General features: G+C 39.3%; 1 protein-coding gene across 1 annotated transcript in view; it reads left to right on the top strand.

Moving 5' to 3' along the window:
• il10rb (interleukin 10 receptor, beta) overlaps positions 1-22,500 on the top strand; it is a 44,367-nt gene that overhangs the window by 16,289 nt on the left and 5,578 nt on the right. Inside the window, exons 6-10 of the mRNA XM_088415736.1 lie at positions 1,778-1,907; positions 6,988-7,175; positions 11,131-11,291; positions 16,204-16,357; positions 20,758-20,915. Coding sequence (XP_088271862.1) covers positions 1,778-1,907; positions 6,988-7,175; positions 11,131-11,291; positions 16,204-16,357; positions 20,758-20,915 — 791 coding nt within the window. The remainder of the gene's footprint in view (positions 1-1,777; positions 1,908-6,987; positions 7,176-11,130; positions 11,292-16,203; positions 16,358-20,757; positions 20,916-22,500) is intronic.

The following is a 22,500-nucleotide window of genomic DNA, read 5'->3' on the forward strand; positions in this document are numbered from 1 at the left end:
ATTTATACGGAAATCATGCTGGAGATAATCAAGAAATACAAAGGAGGCTAAGCTCGCCTAGCCTGGGCTAGGCTACCCTCACTAGGGAATACAGTGATCCCTCCTACTTTGCGGTCTCAGATATCACGGTCTCAGTACTTTGCGGGTTTTTCCAGGAAAAATTAAAAGTATTTCAAAATAAAAAATCATTTATAAAATGTGCAAAAATGTAAAAAAAATGAAAAAAGCAAAAAAGTACATTATACAGTACTGTATTCATCAAATAACGAAGTAATATTAGTTAATAACTAAATTCTTCAAGCATTAGAGTTCGTGACGTTTATGATCTTATTTTGAAATGCATGCTTTTAATTTGTCGGGTCGCGTTGCATTTCCGTTTCCTGTTTTACGTTCTTTGTGCATCATTCGGCTCGTTACGGTGACGTAGTGAATGACAATATAAGCTCAAAATTATAGTTTATTATCATTTATGTTGATAAGGCACGCTACTGCCTGTTTAGAAAGCGATGAGTGTTTATTCAGTTTATGTGTTCGTTTGTGTAGAGGTTGCACCTTATAGTGAGTAGTTGTTGTTAGTTGTTGCTAACCCGCTAATGTCGGCTGAAAATATAGTAAATTAATGGATTAAGTGTTTATATGTTAGTTTACTGACTTTAAGATTGTTGTTGACTTACTATTCAACAGATACTACATGATACACCAAACACGTGATGACTTGCGTACTCTTTCACCGGAGTCTTGGTGCAGATAACCAGTCCTGAGAACAAATTCTCAACAAACGAAGTAATATTAGTCATTTAATGAATAATGTTAATAAGAATAATGTAATGTTAAATAATAAGAGAAAGGAAATACAATACTCAAAAAATACAACAAAAAAAAAAGGATTGTTTATGGTTACTGCGGCTATATTGGGGCGTACATAGAAATCTCGGAACTGATACCCTACTTCGCTTGTTTCAGACTTCGCGGGGGGTTGACAGCCCCCATTAACCGCGAAGTAGGGGGGATCACTGTATGTCCATAACAAGCTTGTCACATAAAGGTAAATAAATGCTTTCTATATATTTTTATTTATGGTTTTTTAATCGTATACGTGTATATTATATATACGTAGCACTTACTGTACTATTTTGATAATTTTTTTTAATATTTATTTACAATTTTAATGTTTTTACCTGGGGTTTTACATGCCTTAGCGAATTGACATAGGTTTGGATTGCCCGCCATACGGCGAATTCGCGTTACGATCCCAACCGCAGAACAGATTAATTTCGTAAACCGGACCGGGGGCCCACTGTACTTTGCAGGCAATTCCAACTCCTTCTTTGTGGTATACAAAATAAAAAGTATGAAATCCAAAGCCTAACTCAAAAAAAAAAAAAATTTCCCAATGCCATCAGGGTTCTGAGTAATGTATCGTTAGATGTTCCAATTAAAGATGTTGTGTCTTTGTTGATGTTGATATTAAGCTATTTTTACTCTGTTTGAGACAAAAGGCAAATTTCTACATTGTAGACAAGAAAGTAATCTAACTCAAGTTATTTGCTGAATGTAAGTAACGAGGTGCTATACTGTTTTTGGCCCACTCAGTAGCCTAAGCACATGCTTATCTCTGAAAGTCTGCTCCTTAAAAATGAACTCTTGCAGCTACATGTGAATTCTTAATGTTTGGCTCATTTGATGGTCTCAGCATCAACCAAAGTTTAAGCAATAATGTTATATTTGATTTAATCTTCTAATGGTCACGGGTTATTTGTCTTATTTCTCGTTTCAGTGGTTGAAAATCTGCCTCCGCCACAGAATGTCGAACTCATTACCTTGAACACCAACTACACACTGATATGGGACTGGAACGAAACTGGTTCAAAGAGACAAGTTGTTTCTTTCTCTGTACAGTTTATGCCGTGAGTAGAGCTGTTCTTTAAAATTTTGAGCTGTGCGTGTGTGATCGAGGGATAGCCTTATCGAGACTCGTTGGCTTAGATACATAATTTAGATGTTAATGAATGTTTGTTTTTGTTATAAAAAGTCAAAAACTAACTCCAAGCAGAGGTTTGGGCATTAGAGCTCGCCAAATTTTCGGCAATAGAGGGCGCGGCTGCCTTCCTTTTTCACTTTAATAGCTCATGAGCTACTAGGTCAGTCTTCAGTAATGATTTCATGTTGGAAAGGAAATTACACAAGGATTCAAGAATAAATCCAGTGTATATTTGTTTTATGAAAAGTGGTACTTATTTTAGCAACAACCTTTTCATCAACAATTGACCTTTGGGATCACATGACTTTAGCAAACTCTTTCATGAAACATAATCCCCCACATGTTCCTTAAAACATGTACAGGTTTCAGATGTAAAGTTTGTAGTTTGTTGGCAAAAAGGTGTCTGAATGAGGGTATGAATGTCAATCCATACCCTCAGAAATTCATAAATAAAATGTGTCATTATGTTCACGAAATGCATGTAATATATACTAGGTCCAATGAAATAATCCGAGCATATACTTTTTTGTTCCACCTGACGGAATCTAGAAAAAGCTTCTTGCCTTAAACTAGTTCCTAACGTGTTAGTTTTTGTTGAAAGATCGCTCATACCACAACATAGTGAAACAATTGATTTAATCCAGACAGAGTGGGACAGTACACGAGGCCTCGGGCCAGTCCTGCCACAGGTCGGAGCAGAAAATGGCAACGTTTTACCTTCCACATTCAGTTCTTACACACTTTTGGGGCATGTAGTCCCACTGTGGAATGCAGGTGTGTGTGTGTGCGTGTGTGCGTGTGTGTGTGTGCGTGTGTGTGTGTGCGTGCGTGTGTGTGTGCGTGGGGGGTCTGTTTGCGTGGGGATGGTGTGTTCAAAAGTCTTTGTTCTGCCAGCCATTCTTTGAAGCGGGAGGAAGTCTGAGCACTATAAACCCGACTGATATCTTCTCTTGAAGGCCACATCTAGCCTTTTGCTCCTGGTGGAATGTTGTGTCGGTGGATGCCATCTTCCTTATGGAGGTGCCAACTTGTCTTTATTTCTCCTGGGCCAAGACTATATCTGCTTTATACTGACATAACGTCGTCTCAATGTTTGTTAGAATAACACAGTTCCATGTACACACTATTTTATTGATATATTGAATTTGAAAAATATGAATTTCCTTCACACCTCATGTCTGCTTTAAAATGAGAACATCCAACATGTCTCAAATGGAAAACCTTTCATCCATTATCAGCAATGTTGAACATGTACGGCCCTTTGATTCAGAAATGCAATGGAGGGCCACCACAAAAATCTGAAGTTAACCACACTGTTGGGGAGGTGATGATAGCTGCAACTTTCCGGATGTATACCGGGTATAGTGTATCGGTCAGAATACAGGTTACAGGTGTTGGTTGAACTTCTTTACTCAGGTTTAGGATGGCAGTTTACAAGGGATGGTTAGATGATGACAGATGCTACCTTGCAGAAAGTAGATGACATGAGATGGATAGACAGACAGACAGACAGGTAGATAGAAATGCAGACAATACATGCGTATTTTTGGTTGTGAACTCTGCACATAAACCGAATTTAGCAACATGGTTGACTAAACAAGCAAACAACCACACCGTAAATATACTCTCTATTGGACTGAACAACAGACAGAATGTCATCATACGTAGTCATGTGACACGGGAAGGCACAGCAATTAAATTGTAGGCACGGTTATATAAACAATACTTGGAAGAGTGGCATACTAAAACACACATTTTCGAGCCTTTTATACACATGCCTTCAAAAAAGCCTCCAAACAAGCAAGTGACAAGAAACACTTTTGCATCTTCTCTAATCCCATCGTGCGATAGCAAGCACAATACTGAAATAAACAATATGGTGTGTGACATGCTTGATACTGTATTAAGCTTTTTTTTGACCGTAGATGCCATTGGATTTCAGCGGCTTTTCCACACTTTTGAACCAAAGTTTAAAATCCCGTCACAATATCACTTTGATAAGAAATCACTGTTCTCTCACTTTTTGCCCATTGACATGGTGGAGACAGAAACAATTCAAATATGCACTTCCTGGAAATGCATTAGTCCACCATTCCATCTTTACAACATCAAGCTTTTTCTGCTTGGCTCTCAGCGGAAGTGGACGCGTTTGTGATGGGGGTGGTAGTGATCTTACTATGCAAGTTAACCCCCCAATTATTTCTTTTGATCGCTAGGGAGAGCAGTGCTTGAGCAACAACAGACGTAAATTCAACCAAAAAGACAATTGGTCACATAAATATGGAGCATCCCTAAAAACCCTTATCTTCACTGCTTGCTGCACCTCTGTTATGTGCTGTCTCTTGTCCTATCTATCATTGTAGCCTCTTGCATTATTCCTTGCCCTTAAATTCATTGAATTGGTCAACTGGGCTTTTGAATCGATCGACAACATTTTCTCAACGAGAAGGGGAAGCAGGGAAGCCTTATTGCCCGTCCAGATCATTCACCGCCAGATATGCCATGGATCCATGGAACAAGTGGAGGATTATTTGTCCGTTGATCTTGTCCATAGAGGATGTGGAGGACATCCACATTATTGGATATTTGAACACAGGGATCCTCTTTATTGGAGTTGGCAGATTTCTAATGTATCGCAAAATTGGCCAGACTGTTGTAGCCGAATTGGAGAGGAGGCTGCCCATCTTTTTTTACGGCGTTGGGTGAACAATCAACCCTCAAACTCATGCTGCGATGATATGAACCGCAAACTGAATGCAGTTCTTGAACCCTCTAGCAAAACGGATGTCATTAGGGAGAGGTTGGAGGCTTGCATTGAAGTATTTATTGCTAATTCAGTTAATTGAAGCCCATTTAGAGTCTCATGCTACGGACTCAAGGTTGATCACACTTTATCAGCCTGCTTCCAAAACAAACACCGCCTGGACTCTCTCCCCCGAAGGACAAGTCCTCGCGATACGACATTCTTTCACTCCCTCCTATCAGATGGCCTTAAGACTGTTGGTTGGAATAGACTGGCAGCTCATGGACTCTCTTACGGACACACATCACAGCAATCTCAAGTAACATGCACACTCCCGATCTTCACCGTTGCCGCTGGTCCTAATCCCCACCCTACTGTCCCTCCTCCAGCCATCCACTTGTTTGTGCAAGATATGTTATAGTGTATTTTTTGATCAATTTTTTTTCCAGGCTTTTGCCATGCCTACCAGTCCTGTAACTTTTTTTTGTCCAGCTGCAGAGCACCTAGCGTGATGAATACTGTTGGCCCCTGTGTCTGTTTCCTCGTCAGTCAATTGTATTAAGTGCTTATTGGACAGGTTGAGCTTGTTAAATAAAAAATGTTATTGCCTTTTACAGTACATGTGCAGGTGTAATGAATCAATCAGTCATTGGCCAGTGAGCTTGTCTTTTCTATGAAAGGTGGTATAGTTACTGCCAAAAGAGCACAGTTGGACCGTCTGAATGTTGACACGCTTGTATTTATGAAAAAGATCGTCTATCCATCCATTCATCCATCTATTTTCTAAAACCGCTTATCCTCATTTGGGTCGCTGACTTACTGGTGCCTATGCCAGTTTTCCAGGGGAAGTAGGCAGTTGCCAACCCAGAACTGGTTGCCAGCCAATTGCAGGGCACACAAGGATGAACAACCATTCAAGCACCCAATCGGGTGCGGCATGGCTCGGTGGTAGTGTGGTCGTCTCCCAGCTGAGAGGCTGTGGGTTTGATCCCCCGACCGTCAGGACCATGTCGAAGTTGTCCTTGAGCAAGACGCTGAGCCCCTAGTTGCTCCTGATACTGTGTCATCAGTAGGTAAATGACTAGTTAGCGTAAAGCGCTTTGAGTACCCAAGGTAGACAAGCGCTATACTGAACAAAAAAACTGTTTTACCAAAAGATGTTTTTTAAATGTTAAATTGAGCCATGGACATTCCCATGTCTCAACCGAAGGGATAGTATCAAGGATTAATCGGCATTTTACAGACCCAATCATATTCCAAATATTCCAAACATTCCTGCAGAAGCTGCATGATCTTTGCTAGGAAGTGATTGCACTGGTTGCTCTGGAGTACTGGGTCTTGATTCGAAGCATCAAAAGGAAAAATTGGTTTCCCACTTCAAAGTGGGAAGACCCTTATCATCCACGCCAACAGTAAAAATTGCAGAAAGAAAATTTTGGATGGATCTCACACATTGTAAAATGTCATCTCAATTGAGTTACCTAAAAAGGAAAGGTGAGCAAAGTCTGATGAATCGGTGGGAGCAGGTTTATAGGACCTGATAGTACTGAAAGTCAGTATTTCAAGACTTGTTTAGGGGTTCTCTGTTGAAATGGCTTTTTCCATTTGGGTTAGAAATATTGGGACGATTGTAGATCGAATCAACTGCATCCATTATAATGTACAGAAACTGGGTAACTATACTGAAACAGGCTTCATTGCCATTAAGGAACAATTGGCTGCTACATCACTCATGGCGTCTCTATACCGTTAAAGGCCAGGAGGCCCTTATCAAGATATCCAACAGGGGGTTAACGTCAGACCCCTGTCTTCACTGAGTGGTGTTTTTCTCCAAATGTCTAGTGGATGAACCTGACAAAATGAAAGTCCATTTACCATTAGCCAATCACTCCCAAGGACAATGTTGAGTATCCAGCACACATATCATTAGGCAACTTCCACGAGATGAGATATTTCACAAGATTAAGTCCACAAGAACAAGATTTTTGACATATTTTTTAAATTAAAAAAAAAAACTGCTTATAGAATTTTTCCAAATTTTGAATTGATTTATTTTTATTGAGCAGACTTCAATTAAAACGTTTTTCCAAATGCTGCAATAACAAATGATGCAGCTGAGATCTCTCAGAATAGTTGAACATGAACATATATAACAACCGTGCGAACACTGCCATTTACCAACTAGCAGAATGTTTCATACCAGAATGCTCCGCTGGTGTTGTAAGCTAACAGTAAAAATGTTTTTTTTTTTCCCCCTTTGCAGGAATTATAAGTTAGAATCCAAGAAAAGGCACAACTGGTCTATTGCCTGTGACAAGACATCATCCAGGTCATGTGACTTAACTGGGTATAACCTGCACTATTTGGGCCTTTACATGCTGCGTGTGCGCACCATTAACAATATCACTCATTCAGACTGGGTGAAGAAAGAATTTTGTCCTGAGAAACATGGTGAGAAATTGTTGGAAAATGGTACACTTTATAGAATACACAATATAGAATCTATATTCAGTACAATATAGAATATGGCACGTCTTTTGAGCAAGGCACCAGTTCTTGCTTTTGCCTGCAGTGTCTCTTTTAGGATTTGTGTATCATGCCTCAAATAATGAAGATAGAACAATACAGTATAATAATTGCTCATCACTAACTTTTTAGAGAAACACATAGCTTTGAAATGAAAATATCTGACCTACATAAAATTGTGGCAGTCTGATGAAGAATGAATTTGTCGTCATTGTAGCTTCATAACTTTGGTACGGTTTTTGGAAGATATTACTGCCAACTGTATATGTTTTAACAGTTAACTAGAATTTGTAAATTGTATTTTAAAAGACCAAGAATAGATCTACTTTATTATGTATTGATATTGATTTTTATTTGTGCTATATTTATTTTTTTTTCTCAAAGTTCCAAAATTGAGCCCTTTAAAAATGAAATACGCAATTCTTTTCCCCCCCAACAGAGCAGTAGAACAGTGGTGAGCATGCCTTGCCTGACAGTTCAGAGTCCAGAGTTCAATTCCATTTTGCTCCGGCCTTTATGGTTTGAATATGCATTTACTCCCCATGCCTGCATTGGTTCCCTCCGGCCACTTAGCCTTCTTCCCACTTTCCAAAAACCATGCACGACAGATGTATTGATACATATTGCGAAAACAACACAAGGAGATTCTCAAGCAGCCTTTATCCACCATTAGCCATGACGACCAAACCATTGAGCCATAGTCAAAATGAGATAACACTAGTGATTGAAGGACCTGTTTTACTAAAGCCTCTATCATAAAACGAGTACTTTACGTCTTTATTCCTACATCTTTATTTGTTCATCAGCCTTACCCTTTTTGTCCACAATCTTGTTTATATGACTGGACCAATTTGAGTTGTTTGTTTATAGTTATTCTTAAAACGTTGAATTCAAGCACTTGCTCTAAGGGAGGCTGTTTAATCCCTGGGGGAAATTTTGACCCAACTCAGACTTTTTGATGTTTTTGATGTGTGGTATCAAAGGAAAAACATTAATTAAAACAAACAAACAAATACATAAATAAATTAATAATAGGAGGCTAAAATATTGCATAAATTGTCAAAACATGATGACTTTCAATATGCCACGCTGCCAACCATTCAAAATGGTTGCAAACGGGAGATCGACAGGCACACCCACCCTATCAGAGTCAAATTTAGCCCATGTTGGGCTCATTTAGTGCCATTCAAAATTGGAAATATTGACAATTTTGGACATATTGAAAACCTGATGTTTTATTATGCATTTTTCCACGTTTTTTAAATTAATCCCTTCAAAGGCAACTTGTGAACGGGGCGCAATAGAAGTTTTTGTGTTGACACCCCAAAACCACCGGATGGCACTCTCAGCCAGCTAAAATATTGCATAAATTGTCAGAACATGACGATTTTCAATATGCCACGCTGCCATCCTTTCAAAATGGTTGCAAACGGGGATCGACAGGTAGACCCTACGGGTGTCAAATTTAGCCCATGTTTGGCTCACTTACTGCCATTCAAAACTGAAAATGTTGTAAATTTTTGGACATTTTGAAAACCTGATGGTTAATCATGTATTTTCCCCAATTTTTTTAAAATTAATCCTTTCAACGACAACTCGCGAACAGGGCGCAATATAAATTTTTGTGTTAACACCCCAAAACCACCAGATGGCACTCACAGCCAACTTTGACTCAACATAATGTTGAGTAGGGCTGCACGATTATGGCCAAAATAATAGTCACAATTATTTTGGTCAGTATTGAAGTCATGATTATTAATCATGATTATTCATCATGTTTGATCAAACATGTCTATTTATTGCCCTTTAAAAAAAAACTTGTATACAAACAAGGCTTCAAGGCTTGAAACTTACAATTAACAATAATAAACTAAAATAAATGAATAAAGTATATGATCATTAAGACAAATGGCACACCGGGCAACATAGCTAACTCTCTCACGGAGCGGAAACCAATGAAAAAAATGAAGCCAACTTAGAACCAAGCACATTATTTACTTTTAAGCTAATTTTCATCAATTAGCAGTCAAAATGTCATTTTCTGTCATTTCAAACCAAATTTATTATTTTTTGCTAATCGGATTTTTCCAAATGATCTCAATTAACAGCTAGCCCTGTATAAATTAGGAATCAGGTGAGAAACTCAACACCATTTCACACTGATAAATACTATATTCATTTGAAAAAAAGCAGAGGCTTTTGTCATGCAAACATGTGGGAAACATTTCCCCCTGGTTGTAAGATGACAAAGTGCTTGATTTGATATGTAGTGAAGCCGGCTTTTAAAAGGTTAATGTTGCCAAGGATCAGCTTATATAATCGTGGTAGCCAATATCGTGATTGCGATCAAAATTTGATTAATTATGCAGTCCTAACGTTGAGTCATCAGCATTTATTGTCATCATAGCACTGCTTCAAACTGCCCATCTATCCATCCATCCATCCATTTTCTATGACTGCTTTTCCTCACTAGCGCCGCTGGCTTGCTTTTGACTATCCCAGCTGTCCACGGGCAGTAGGCAGGGGACACCCTGAACTGGTTACCAGTCAAGTGCAGGGCACACGAATATCGCGAATATCCATTCAAGCATCCAATCGCACCTAAGGACAGTTTAGAGTGTCCAATACCTTTACCATGCATGTTTTTTGGAACGTGGGAGTAAGCCAGTGTGCCTGGAGAGAACCCATGCGGGCACAGGGAGGCCATCGTGAACTGGATTTGAACCAGGGACTCTGAACTGTGAGGCGGATGTGCTAATCACTGCTGTCCAGCTTAAAACTAGAGGGAGATCATTTGTGAACATATTAAAAAGAAAGGAGCAAGGTAACTACAATGCAGGACAGCAGACTTTCTTCCTTTACTTGTGGCAACACTGCCATGAAAGTACACAGATTGAGACCTTTTTGGTAGGTAGCTCTCTATCCATTCAATGCACAAGCTTTAAAATCTTAGCCTGCCAATTTTTTTTAACAGTCAGCCATGGCCAATCACATCAAAAGCTGCACTGAAATTGACTAAAACTGCACCCACACATTACATCAATTTGGCACAACCTCTCGTCTGTCATTTGCGTTATAGTAGTGGTTGAATGGCTTTGCTTGTACATGCTGATAATCAAAACAAAGATTAAAATGACAGAAACTGTTTAAAAGTTGAGAGAAATTACGTTTTTTTTCCATGAGCTTACTTAGAATGAGTAATATACTGTAGATATTAGTCTGCTATTAGAATTACAAAAGGTCAACTTATTATTTGTATTATTATTATTATTATTATTATTATTATTATTATTATTATTATTATTATTATTATTAACTTGTTATTATTACTTTTACAAGCTGGGAAAATAAACACTATTTCAAACTCAAATTAAAAATGTGACTGACAGGATCTATTGTCTGCCAAATAAGACAATTTACCGTCAAGTTAGTCGGACCCAAACTGCATGTTTTTTTTCACAGAATGTAATAACTTTCCAGTTAATGCAACTTTATTGAGCTAAGTGTAAGGATGCAATTATTGTCTCGCATTGTGTTTTTGATCAGATTTAATTAATTGAGACAAATTTACTATCTTTTTGCATTATTTGTATGTTAAATTTTCACTGATAGCGCTTATCTTATTGATTCTTTTATTTAAAAAAAAAAAAGTTATTTTAGATAATTAGCAATGTCAACAGTTCCAGTTGAAAAAGTCGCATCAATTTCAATCATAACTGGATGATTTTTATTGGACAAGGAGTGACAAGCTCTGCCCCTGCTTCTAAGCTCCATACTTCACTGCGAATCATTTTCCCATTTCCTTTTTATTTAGTCTTGTAAATAGTGTTACTAATAAGTGAAACCGCCAATTCTATGTACTTTGTCTTCTGCCTTGTAGCTGCAGTTGGGCCACCATCCCAAGTGGAACTGGCTGTTAATGACAACAACCTTGATGTTAACATCTCCGATCCACTGACCAGTACAAACGGCTCCATGAAGGGCTACCTTTCAAACTTGTACTACAACATTGTGTACTGGGAACGTAATGTGGACAAGCAGGTACAAACTACCTTTTTTATTTTTTTTGCTAATCCGTTCAAATAGTATTCACTTTTGTCGTTTAGGTGGAATTTGAAATCACTCACCTTATAAGCCAAAATTTAAATGTACAATAAACTGCTGATGGGATCGATTTATATTGCAGATGTATGCTTTCACTCACAGTGCACGATGCCTGCAACTGTTGACTGTGAAGGCCTTGGACAGATTTCATACAGCCTGGCGACACAAGTTAGCTAAACTCTGGTTGGACTAACCCTAACCTAAAACTGCAACACTGGAAGGATCTTAACCAAATGGATATAATGGAAAATAAGTGTTTATAATGAACAATATACATTCCGGAACCGGCTGCGATAGCTGAAAATCTGCGAAGTAGCGCCACCACTTTTCACTAAAAAAAACAAAACATTTTTTTAAGCGTGAAAAGTCGTCATGCTATACATAATACTTAAGACAAATATCACTGCAGCACACATATTTAGTTAATTCTTAAATTATTAAACCTTATACGCTGTAGTGAACTTGTTGGGGAGGGGGAGAGAGCATGAGAGGGAGAGAGAGAGAGAGAGACTGCGCTGCGCTGGAGCACCTCATCCACAAAGCAGCTCAGATCAAAGAGCGGTAGGACTCATATGGCTTAACAACGTGGCTTTTATTTTCCTTACAACTTCACAACTGAACGTGGCAACTCCAAAACAATAAACCGAACCGTATTTCTATTAATGCGATGTGGTGAATCCTCGTAATGGAATAATAATCCGCGATGTGGCGAATCCACGATAGTGGAACCGCGAATTAGTGAGGGTTCATTGTACACACACACACACACACACACACACACACACACATATATGTAGTACGTGTGTTTTATATATATATATATATATATATATATATATATATATATATATATATATATATATATATATATATATATATATATATATATATATATATATATATATATATATATATACACACACACACACACACACACACACAGAGTGGGCCCCCGTGTTACAAACTTAATCCGTTCAGCGGCTAGGCTCGTAACTCGAATTGGTCGTATGACGGGCAATCCAAACTTATGTTAATTAGTGAATGCATGCAACGCGTGCAAAAACCTTAGGTAAAAACATCTCGACTTAATACACATATTTAAAATTAGTCACATAATCTACTGTACAGTTAAATTTAATAACATAAATATATAAAGGAAAAATGATACCTTTGGGGCGATGTGACTTGAGCTGGTGGTGGGTGGTAGGTGGAGGGGAGCAGAGACGAACCCGCAGAATTTTTTTTTTTTTCTTAAACAAGAACTTTTCTTAAACGAGAACATATCACCGTCGATATCCTTCTCTTTATTCTGTAATAGAAGAAGCCTCTCCATCTTGTTGTTGACCGAGGTCTGTCCCCTGACAAGGAAAGTCTTGCCCTTAGAAGACTTGCTTGCTTTCATAGCTTCCATGTTACTAAGAATTACACCGATTGCCGAGCAGTTACGGCCATATTCACTAGCAAGGTTAACTATGTGTGCGCCTCCTTCGTATTTTTTTTATTATCTCCTGCTTTGTTTCTCTTGTCATCATCCTCTTACTTCTTCCTTTACCCCCACTTGCAATTTTAGAAGCCATGTCTAACAGATAAAGTTTGCAAAGTTTTCACAACACACTGACCAGCTTGTGCCATCAAGCTAGATGAAGGCGTTCGGCCAATAGCATATTGGCATTTCTGTGATTGACGTGACGCCGCCGGCCAATAGCATATCCTCATCTCTTTGACTGAGACCGTGACTGTGACCTTAATCGACCAATTGCATATCGGCATCTCCGTGACTGTGACCTTATAACACCAATAGCATATCGGCGTTTCTGTGACATGCGAGAAAAGTTTTTTGTTGATGCAGCAAAGCGAAAAAAACAGTGCGGACACACTGACCGGCATGTTGGATGGTTCGTAAGACGAAAGGTTTGTGCGTAAGAGGGGGACAAAAATACGCCGTGATCCAAGTTGTTAGATGAAAAATACGCAAAACAGGGGGTTCGTAAACCGGGGGCCCACCGTGTGTGTGTTATATATATATATATATATATATATATATATATATATATATATATATATATATATATATATATATTCTGTTGTTGTCAACAGGCTGTAGGAAGAGACACTTGACAGTAAGGAGCAGACGGTCCACCAGACCAGACCATAAGGTGGCGATAGTAAGGCCAGCTAGAAAGCCTCATGTCCCAATGTGAATGGATACTCAGCATGGGAGGCAGCGTTATGCAGGTCAAGCAAGCGTGGCCGTTTGGCTGTGACAATCTCTATGTCCTATGCTTCTGTAGAGCGGTCATTCACTGGCTTTTTTTTTTTAAGCAAATTAAAACATACGACAGAAAAGGTTTTCTAGTTAGAACTTAAATGCACAAACTGTACAAGCAAGCCATTGAAGTCTTCCTGAGGAAAGAAAGAACAATGGATAGGGGCGTGTATTAGACTTGTTTACCTTGTATTGGAGGGCGATTGCCCTGTGAGTCACTATGGAGAATATTGACAGAGAACCCGTTCCGTTGAGTGCCATGGAGTTACCACGTTCGGCAATAGAGTTTTGTAAGAAGAGTAAAAGTGACATATTGAGTCATATGTGTCTGACTGCTCATTGGTCTAAGCTGCTGGGTGGATAAATATCTCCAAAGCAGCCTCCTTGGCTCCTGTAGAGTTCTCTCAGTCTGCACCATGTTCAATTAATGGTATATACCATATTTTTCGGACTATAAGCCGCGACTTTTTACTCATGATTTGAGCCCTGTGGCTTATAGTCCAGTGCGGCTTATCTGTTGTTTTTTTTCCCACCAGTCAAGCAAATGTGTGTATCTGCTCAAGGAGTCGGTTTATGGAACAACTATTAAATAGAACTGCAAAGATGTGAATCAATGGCTGTGCTCAAAAAGAGTTTAAAACATATTATTAAAAATATTTTTAAAAATTGTCTAAATTGAATTATTAAGATTATTCTGCCCTTCAGAAATGCAGTACCACCTTTGTTGTTTGAGATTTGTACATAGATTTAGAGCACCCTCTTCTGGATACTTATAAATATAATATAAATATATATAAATATAAATATTGTTTTTCTCAGTAGACGTGAGTTATCCAATGTGGAAGCACGCAAAGACGACAGGTTAATGTTTGAGGATTGCTGATCTTATTTTGTTTTGCCTTGGACGAGAATTGTCCGAAAGTACACAAGTTGTCAAAATTATGACACTGTTCATCTGTTTTTTTTATCATTAGAGACATTGGAAATAAAAGTATTTTTTCGTTGTGCAAGTTGTTTGTTAGCTCTAGAGGTGCTATGTATCATTAGCTGATTAGTGGTTTTATTTTTCTAGTTTTACGGCGACCTAAAGAGGGTAATGGTCAATGGCCATTGTTCAAATAAAGCAGAATAAAAGGAAAGACAGTCTGGTTGTTTGAAACATCGTTATCCAGCCATCTCGCTGGCGAAAAACCCGACGCTTCGGAGTGAGGACGGCATAAAGATCTTGTATAAAAGTTTGTGTTTGATATACAGCATACAGTATATATGATTATATTTATAATATTATGATTGTATATATTATTTAGGTGCAGTGTGTGCAATGTTCACTAAATTCATCTATCAATTTAACAATGGGAGACAGAATGCTGTTAAAGAGAGGATGTTGCAGTTAGTCGAAGATTTAAAAAAATATATATTAAAAAAAAAAAACTTTCATATACCATCTTTTTGCATAAATATCTAATGTTATGACCTGCGGCTTATAGTCCATTGCGGCTTATCCATGGCAAAAGATGTTTTGTTTTTTTGTTGTTGTTTTTTTTTTTTGGCCAATTTTTGCTGCTGCGGCTTATATACCGGTGCAGCTTATAGTCTGGAAAATACGTTAAATGAAATTATGTTCCATTATTTAAACTGTGATTTATAATTTAGCTTACAATCTTGTTCAAGCTTCCCTGTTCCTGGTGGACTTTATAAAACTTTGTGGGCAAATAAGTTTAAATTCCATTTCATTTGTAAGTTTTCACAGTAACACGTATAAGTGATAAGTTTTTATTGCTGATGCGGGTTTATTGATGTTCAAATAGCCTGTGTTGTATTCAATTAAGGTGATGCAACACCCAGTATTGCGTGCACATGCTTCTTAGGGGTATTAATTCCAGTCAGACATCAGTAAAGGCGTAAATGTGAAGTGCACGGAGCGCCACTAGTATATACATATACAGGTAATTGGATATAGATATAGTTAGATAATACACATCCAATAAATCCAAATTAATTGCTTGTTTGTAAGTTATTTCAGGAAAATTTCAAAGTATTTGCTTACAGCATCGTAATCCCTTAAGGAAGAAATCTTATCACAATGTTTCCATAGTTCATCCCTACTTGACATCTTATACTTGAAGATTGTAACTTTTTGAAATCAGTGATTTTTTTGGAAGCATATAAAAATAAATAATGGAGAAGGGCTCCATACACAGACTGACATCTTTTGTGACAATGTGCTTCATAACTGTTTGAAGTTTTACTTTTTTTGACATATGTTTCCAAGAAATTTAGTTTTAATATTGTGCACCTTTATAAACATTGAACTTTTGTTGTTCCTCTTTTTTGTCATTGCTGTTTTAATGCCCTATTGTATAATGGGCAAAAGATACGTCACAAAAAAATAAATGTACAGAAGGCAGGGCATCTGTGTTGTTGTGAGGAAAAATATCAGTTTTGGAAGCCTCACATCCTTAGAACCCTGTAATCTATTGTCTTTGAATGGAAAATAACGGTGATGGGTTACAGAAAGGATGCCATGTACTTTGTATACAGTACCGTGTTACATAATGACAATGAACTGTTTCTGTTTTTCAGCTCCTACAGCCCCAAACTTTGAATACCACAGTTAACATGGTAACTTTACCAGACCTGAAATCTTGGACGTGGTACTGTGTCCGGGTCCAGTCACGTTCTGATCGTCCCAATAAGAGCAGCAAATTTAACTTACCACATTGCATTCAGACTGATGGTAACTATTTAACTTCAATTCAATCCATCCTTTTTTGGGGTGAGGGGGTGGGGGGTAGTGCTTGGACCTGCGAGGAGAGTTAACGATGCCCACCACACTCTGATGCACTTTGTGTTGTGTCAAGACGCACTTTATTCCAGAGCCTTGGGTCGGCTGCTTCAAAGGTTTGGTCACCAAAAATCTTTAGCCTGGTCTTAGGCGTAGCCAGCAGAAGCTGGTCCGGAGACCGTAGGGCTCGACCAGGGGTGTGATAGTACAGGAGTACAGCTAAATAAGAGGGAGGCAGGCCATTTAGGGCTAAAAACGTGATCCATAGTATTTTAAAATCTATTCTAAGGGGAATGGGTAACCACTGGGGAGAGAGGCCAGCAGTGCACTGGTGTAATGTGCGTGTGATTCTTGGTGTGAGGAGATGAGTAGCTGAAGCCATAAATGGAGGACTGGTCAAGGCCAATTAGCAGGTAGTTACAGTTATCTAGCCTTGATAAAATGAAGTACAGTAATCCCTTATTTTTCATGGTGGGAACTAGAACCTCCCCACGAAAAGTGAAAAATCGCCAAGTAGCATCGTCACCCCCTTCCAACAGAAATTTCATGCATATGTATGTGGACACCTGAATTTTTTAAATATGAAAAGTATTGATACTTTACATATTTAAGACAAATATTACTGGTGTACACATATTTACTATTAAATTATTAATCCATATACAGTAACTGTAGGGTTGTCCCTTCCCATTTCCATCCCTTTGGCTATTGTCTCACGGAGAGCGACGGTTATATTAACGGCGCCCGGAAGTCTAATTAGATTGAGGGCAGGAGTTATAATCTACTTCTGCCAAGGAATTCTCCTATCCACTCCTGCCCTCATTGGTCGATAGTCACGCCAGGAGCCAATCACGTGTCTTGTATGAGGGTAGGCTTGTCTCCCTCATGAAACTCACATATGCCGTTATGTGGCTGCAAAGGAAGAAGCGGCATGGCTCGGCGGTAGAGTGGTTGTCTCCCAGTTGAGAGACTGTGGGTTCGATCCCTTGACCGTCCAGACCACATCGAAGTGTCCTTGAGCAAGACACTGAACCCCCAGTTGCTAATGATGCTGCGTTATCAGTAGGCAAATGACTAGCTAGTGTAAAGCGCTTTGTGTACCCAAGGTAGAAAAGCGCTATATAAGTGAAAGTCCATTGACCACTTGCCAAGAGCAGGAAAGAGCAGCGCTGCACTGGAGCATTGTAAATCTCTTACCTAAATTTCTTTTGTAATAAATCGGAATTTCAAGCGTAAACCCTTGATTGTTATCATGTTTGGTCAGCTATAAGCTTAACTCAATTAGACTTCCGGGTGCCGCTAATATAATCACAACTCTCCGTGAGACTTCAGACAAGGGAATGGGAAAGGATAACAGTAGGGTTTAAGAATTTAAGATTTAAGTAAATATGTGTGCTGCAGTAGTTTGACGTCTGAGGAGTGCTTTTGGCAAGTGCATCTATAGTAAACTACACTTCTCAAAAAAATTAAAGGAGCACTATAAAGAAACACATTAGATACATCAGATCTCAATATGAAGTTGTGTATCTATATAAATAATGACAGGGCAGTGTCTTAGGAACAAAAGGATGCCAAGTCTTTTAATGGAAATAAACGTTTTCAGCCTACAGAGGTCTGAATTGTGTAGACACCATAAAATCAGAGTGAAATGAAGACGTGGCAGGCTAGTCCATTTTTTCCAAAACTTAATTTCTGCAACTCAAAATGCTTTTCAGTATCTTGTGTGGCCCCCACGCGCTTGTATGCATGCTTGACAAAGTCGCGGCATGCTCCTAATGAGATGAGGGATGGTGTCTTGCGGCATTTCCTCCCAGATCTGTGTGAGGCCATCCCTGAGCTGTTGTACAGTCTGAGGAGCAACCTGGCAGCGCCAAATGGGCCAAAACATAATGTCCCAGAGATGTTCTATTGGGTTTGTGAAGGCCATGCAGTTGTTTCAATTCCTTCATCCTCCAGGTACTGCCTATATCTCTTGCCACGTGAGGTCGGGCATTGTTGTGCATTAGGAGGAAACCAGGACCTACTGCACCAGCGTAGGGTCTGACAATTGGTTCAAGGATTTCATCTCAAGACCGTACGGCAGGCAGAGCACCATTTCCTAGGCAGTAGAGGTCTATGCTCTCGTCTGTGAAAAGTACAGGGCGCCAGTGGCGGACTTGCCAATTCTGGTGTTCTTTAGCAAATGCCAGTCGAGCTCCACGGTGCTGTGTAGTAAACACAGGGCCTACTACAGGACGTCGGGCCCTCAGGCCACCTTCATGAAGTCTGACCTCTGAAGGTCATTCTGTAGGGCACGAGCAATGCTCAGTCTGTTCTGCCTTGTACAAAGGAGCAGGTATCAGTCCTGCTGAGGGGTTGAGGACCTTCTACGGCCCTGTCCAGCTCTGCGAAAATAACCACCAGTCTCCTGAAATCTCCTCCATGTTCTGGACATTGTGCTGGGAGACACATTAAACCTTCTTGCTGCAGCACGTGTGGATGTGCCATCCTGGAGAAGTTGGACAACCTGGGCAACCTCTGTAGGGTTAAGGAATCGCCTCATACTGCCAGTAGAGATAATTACTCAAGGCAAAATCAGCACGAGTTAAAACCAGCCAAATAAGATCAAGAGGGAGAAACTTGAATGACGTCCACACATAAAACCAGTGTTGTTTTGAGGGTTTTCTAATTGTTGCCACTGAACTGCACCTGTATTTAATTCCATGAACACCAATACAGCTGAAATTGATTAACCAGGCCCTCAGCTGCTTAACCAACCAGAAAATTACCAGACAGGTTTAATTCAATTCATGCCAGGCCTAATAAAAAAAGTGTTCCTTTGATTTTTGTGAGCAGTGGAGATTGTTTGGCATGCAGGGAATCTAATCTTCATAGTGTGTCTCTGCAATATAGCTTTTTTTTTTTTTTTTTTATGAAAAAATTCAAGATGCATGAGGGTGCAATAGGGAAGGCGCGAAGTAGCGAGGGATCACTGTATTGTATAACACGCTCCAAGTTTGCCTGTGAAAGTTGCCTCAACTGAAAGAAACTGGTTTTGACTACAGAGCTGATGTGTTTGTCAAAATTTAAAATCAATGTCCACTAGCACGCCAGTATTTCTAATAGTAACACATGTTTTTACATTGACTCAGGATTTTAGTTCTGGAGCCTGAGGCGACATAGCCGAAAAATAATGACTATCATACTTTTGTTAAGGTTCAGGATATTGGCCTCAATCCAGGCTTTAAAGTTACTCAAGCAAGGACTACATCAAGCCCTGAATGGAGGAGGTTCTTGAGGGCAAATTGATTTCGACATCGTTCTCAAAACAGTGAAAAAAAATGTTGTTGTGAAGGAAATCATATATTAGGTTATCATTATGTGTTTATTTCTTGTCTAGAATAGCATGCATTGCTATCCATTTATGCAGTCCTAGTTCATCTCGCCCCAGTCCTTAGATAAAGCTGTTGACGCAGGAAAGTGTGAACTGAAACCTTGGCCCAGCTGTTGGCGGCGTCCGGCTGGCTTTTTTTCTTATGTTTTGTAATGTGCAATGCTATGCTGAATGAATAAAAAGAAGGAGGGGATGGCTGGGTATCCGATGCCTTTGGCGAGCATGAGAGTGAAAGCCAAGCCCTCCCTTTGCAAAGAAAAGTCATTCTTGGTTGGTTTGAGTTACGATTTTGCTGCTTAGCAGCTGGGCTTGTCTTAGTCTTCTTTGTAGATTTCTCTGACAGTTTGTGCTTGGAGAAAATAGAACTGAGAGGTAAGATGTACAGGAGGTAAAGGATGGAGCTGACAACAGAATCTTGTGGCAAGTAAGAGGGGCTGCAGAAGTGGAGAAAGCCCCTAAATGAATTGAAAAGGATAGGTCTGACATGTAGGACTTGAACCAAGTTAGAGCAGTACCAGTAATGCTAACATGGTTTTCGAGCCTTGCTAGCAGGATGGGATGATCTATTCTACAGTGTCACATAGATCAAGGAGGAGCAGAACTGCATACCTGAGTCAACAATTAAAAAAGGTCATTCGAAACTCTAACGAGGGTCGTTTCAGTGCTATGACTTGGTCTGAAGCCCGACTGAAACTTATCATTGATGCCATGTTCGGATAGAAAGGCCTAGGTTAGGGTATCTTTGGGCAGGGGAAAGAATATTAGGCAAGGTTTTATTAAACATTTCATACACTTCATATCAGTGGAATTCACTTATAATGGGTGTTTTCTGGTCCTCATTAATCACAAAAAAAGAGGGAACACTATATTATTTCTTAGTTTTAAAAGTACAAGGCAGACACAAATGACAGCATGTACACACACTATGAACATATAAGATAAGAGCACAGTAATCATTTGTGTTTCTACTTCTCTACAGGCATTATCTCTTGGTGGCAAACTTTTGGGCTCTTCCTGAGCTCTCTGTTGATGGGTTGTGCACTTGTGCTGCTGCTCTTCTATGTTCTCTTTCAAAGTTACCAGACCATCAAGACAACATTCTATCCCCTGATCCAGCTTCCGTCATTTTTTGAAAAGGTATGGAGGCACAATACAAAAAGAAATAAAAACAAAAACATTTCCAACCAACATTGTTTTCATTGTTCCTTCAAATAATCATCACAAAATCACACATTGAATTGGTACTTTTTGGGGGGGCACTTCAGCTATCCATCGTACTGTTTATCTTGTTGACTATCACGACTGAGCGAAAGCACAGAGCCAGACTTTCTTCACTGGGGTGACCAGGTTAAATGGTACTTGACTTATATAGTGTTTTTCCAGCTATAAGTCCCTGTGGGTGACACAATGCTTCGCCGGCAATGTCAATCTCCCGTTCCCTTTTACACTCTTTCTCTTAATTTTTTACTATTAAAAATGTTTTTTTTTTTCTGTTTTTTGACAAAAAGCTAGAACCACAAAACAGACATATGTGTCAGACCACCGGTCTCTTACTAAGTGATCAGTAGGAACGGCAACTCTCATTCTGTCAGCATGGACATTTATAGTCATTTAATCCTTTAAGTGCTAAAGCAGCAAAATAACACCAAAATTAGATTGAAATAGATTGAATTCAAATGAGTTAACTATTAAACTGCCTTCTAAAACTAATCTGACGGCTCATGCCAGCTAATGTGGAGAACTCACTACTATCTAACAACTAATTTATGCCAGAGGCTATGCTAACCAATTAAATGTGTGTAATACGGATGTTTTTTAGCACCCTTAAAAAACCATATAATGTGCTGCTTTCTTTAATTTGTACTTCCATATTGTCTTACAGTGCTGCCTTTTCCAGTCACGGCTATGTTTTCTCTATGTCAGTCACTCCTTCAATTTGAAATGTGGTACATGCTTTGCATACATTTATCTTTCTGTGACAGTCCATCTGGGTCCTTCTTAATGGGCTTCTATTGTCTGAGGCATTCACTATGCAGTCCTGTAAGGGGGGGGGGGGGGGGGGGGGGGGGGGGGGTCATCCTCTTGATGATTTATTCTTGGAGGCTTGTTGTTTCCTCCTGGATGGTACCCACTCACTAGTCCATGGCCCATCTACTTTCTGTTCTCATAGATACTCTTTCAGTATTGCTCTGTCTCAGCCATGGGTGGGTTTGTTTCGGGTCTTGCTAGCTTTTCTCTGAGTTTTGACCTTCCCTGGGTTGTTGGAGAACATTATGATTATTTTCAGGGCTCGAGTCAAGGCTTAGAGTCTTTGTTTTGCAGTCTCAAGTGCCTCATCTTTAGACATTTTGATGTATCTCTTGGGCAGTACTTTGTTGTTGTGTTATACCTTTCCTCTGCTCTGTTAGTCATCTAACTTCTCTCCGGATCTCCTTCATTTTTTTCTTCAGCGTTTTCTTCCATGGAGGTGGCCAATGCTCCTGGGTGTTTATCTTGTATGCAAGTGTTTTAAGAATAACTGATACTGCTGCATGGATCAGCCAATTGGTCTCAGTGATATTTTTGGTAGGGATACATGTCAGTGCTATGTTAACATCTATTCAAAAAAATCAGCTCATCAACAAGTTCTGTAGAAGCCTGATAAACTTCCTGATCATTTGAATTACCGTATTTTCTGCACCCTCAATTAATGACATATTTTAAAACTTTTTCAATCACAAAA

This window comes from Hippichthys cyanospilos, chromosome 5, assembly GCF_059441005.1.
Source record: "Hippichthys cyanospilos isolate Australia breed blue-spotted pipefish chromosome 5, RoL_Hcya_1.0, whole genome shotgun sequence".
NCBI classification, from domain to species: domain Eukaryota; kingdom Metazoa; phylum Chordata; class Actinopteri; order Syngnathiformes; family Syngnathidae; genus Hippichthys; species Hippichthys cyanospilos.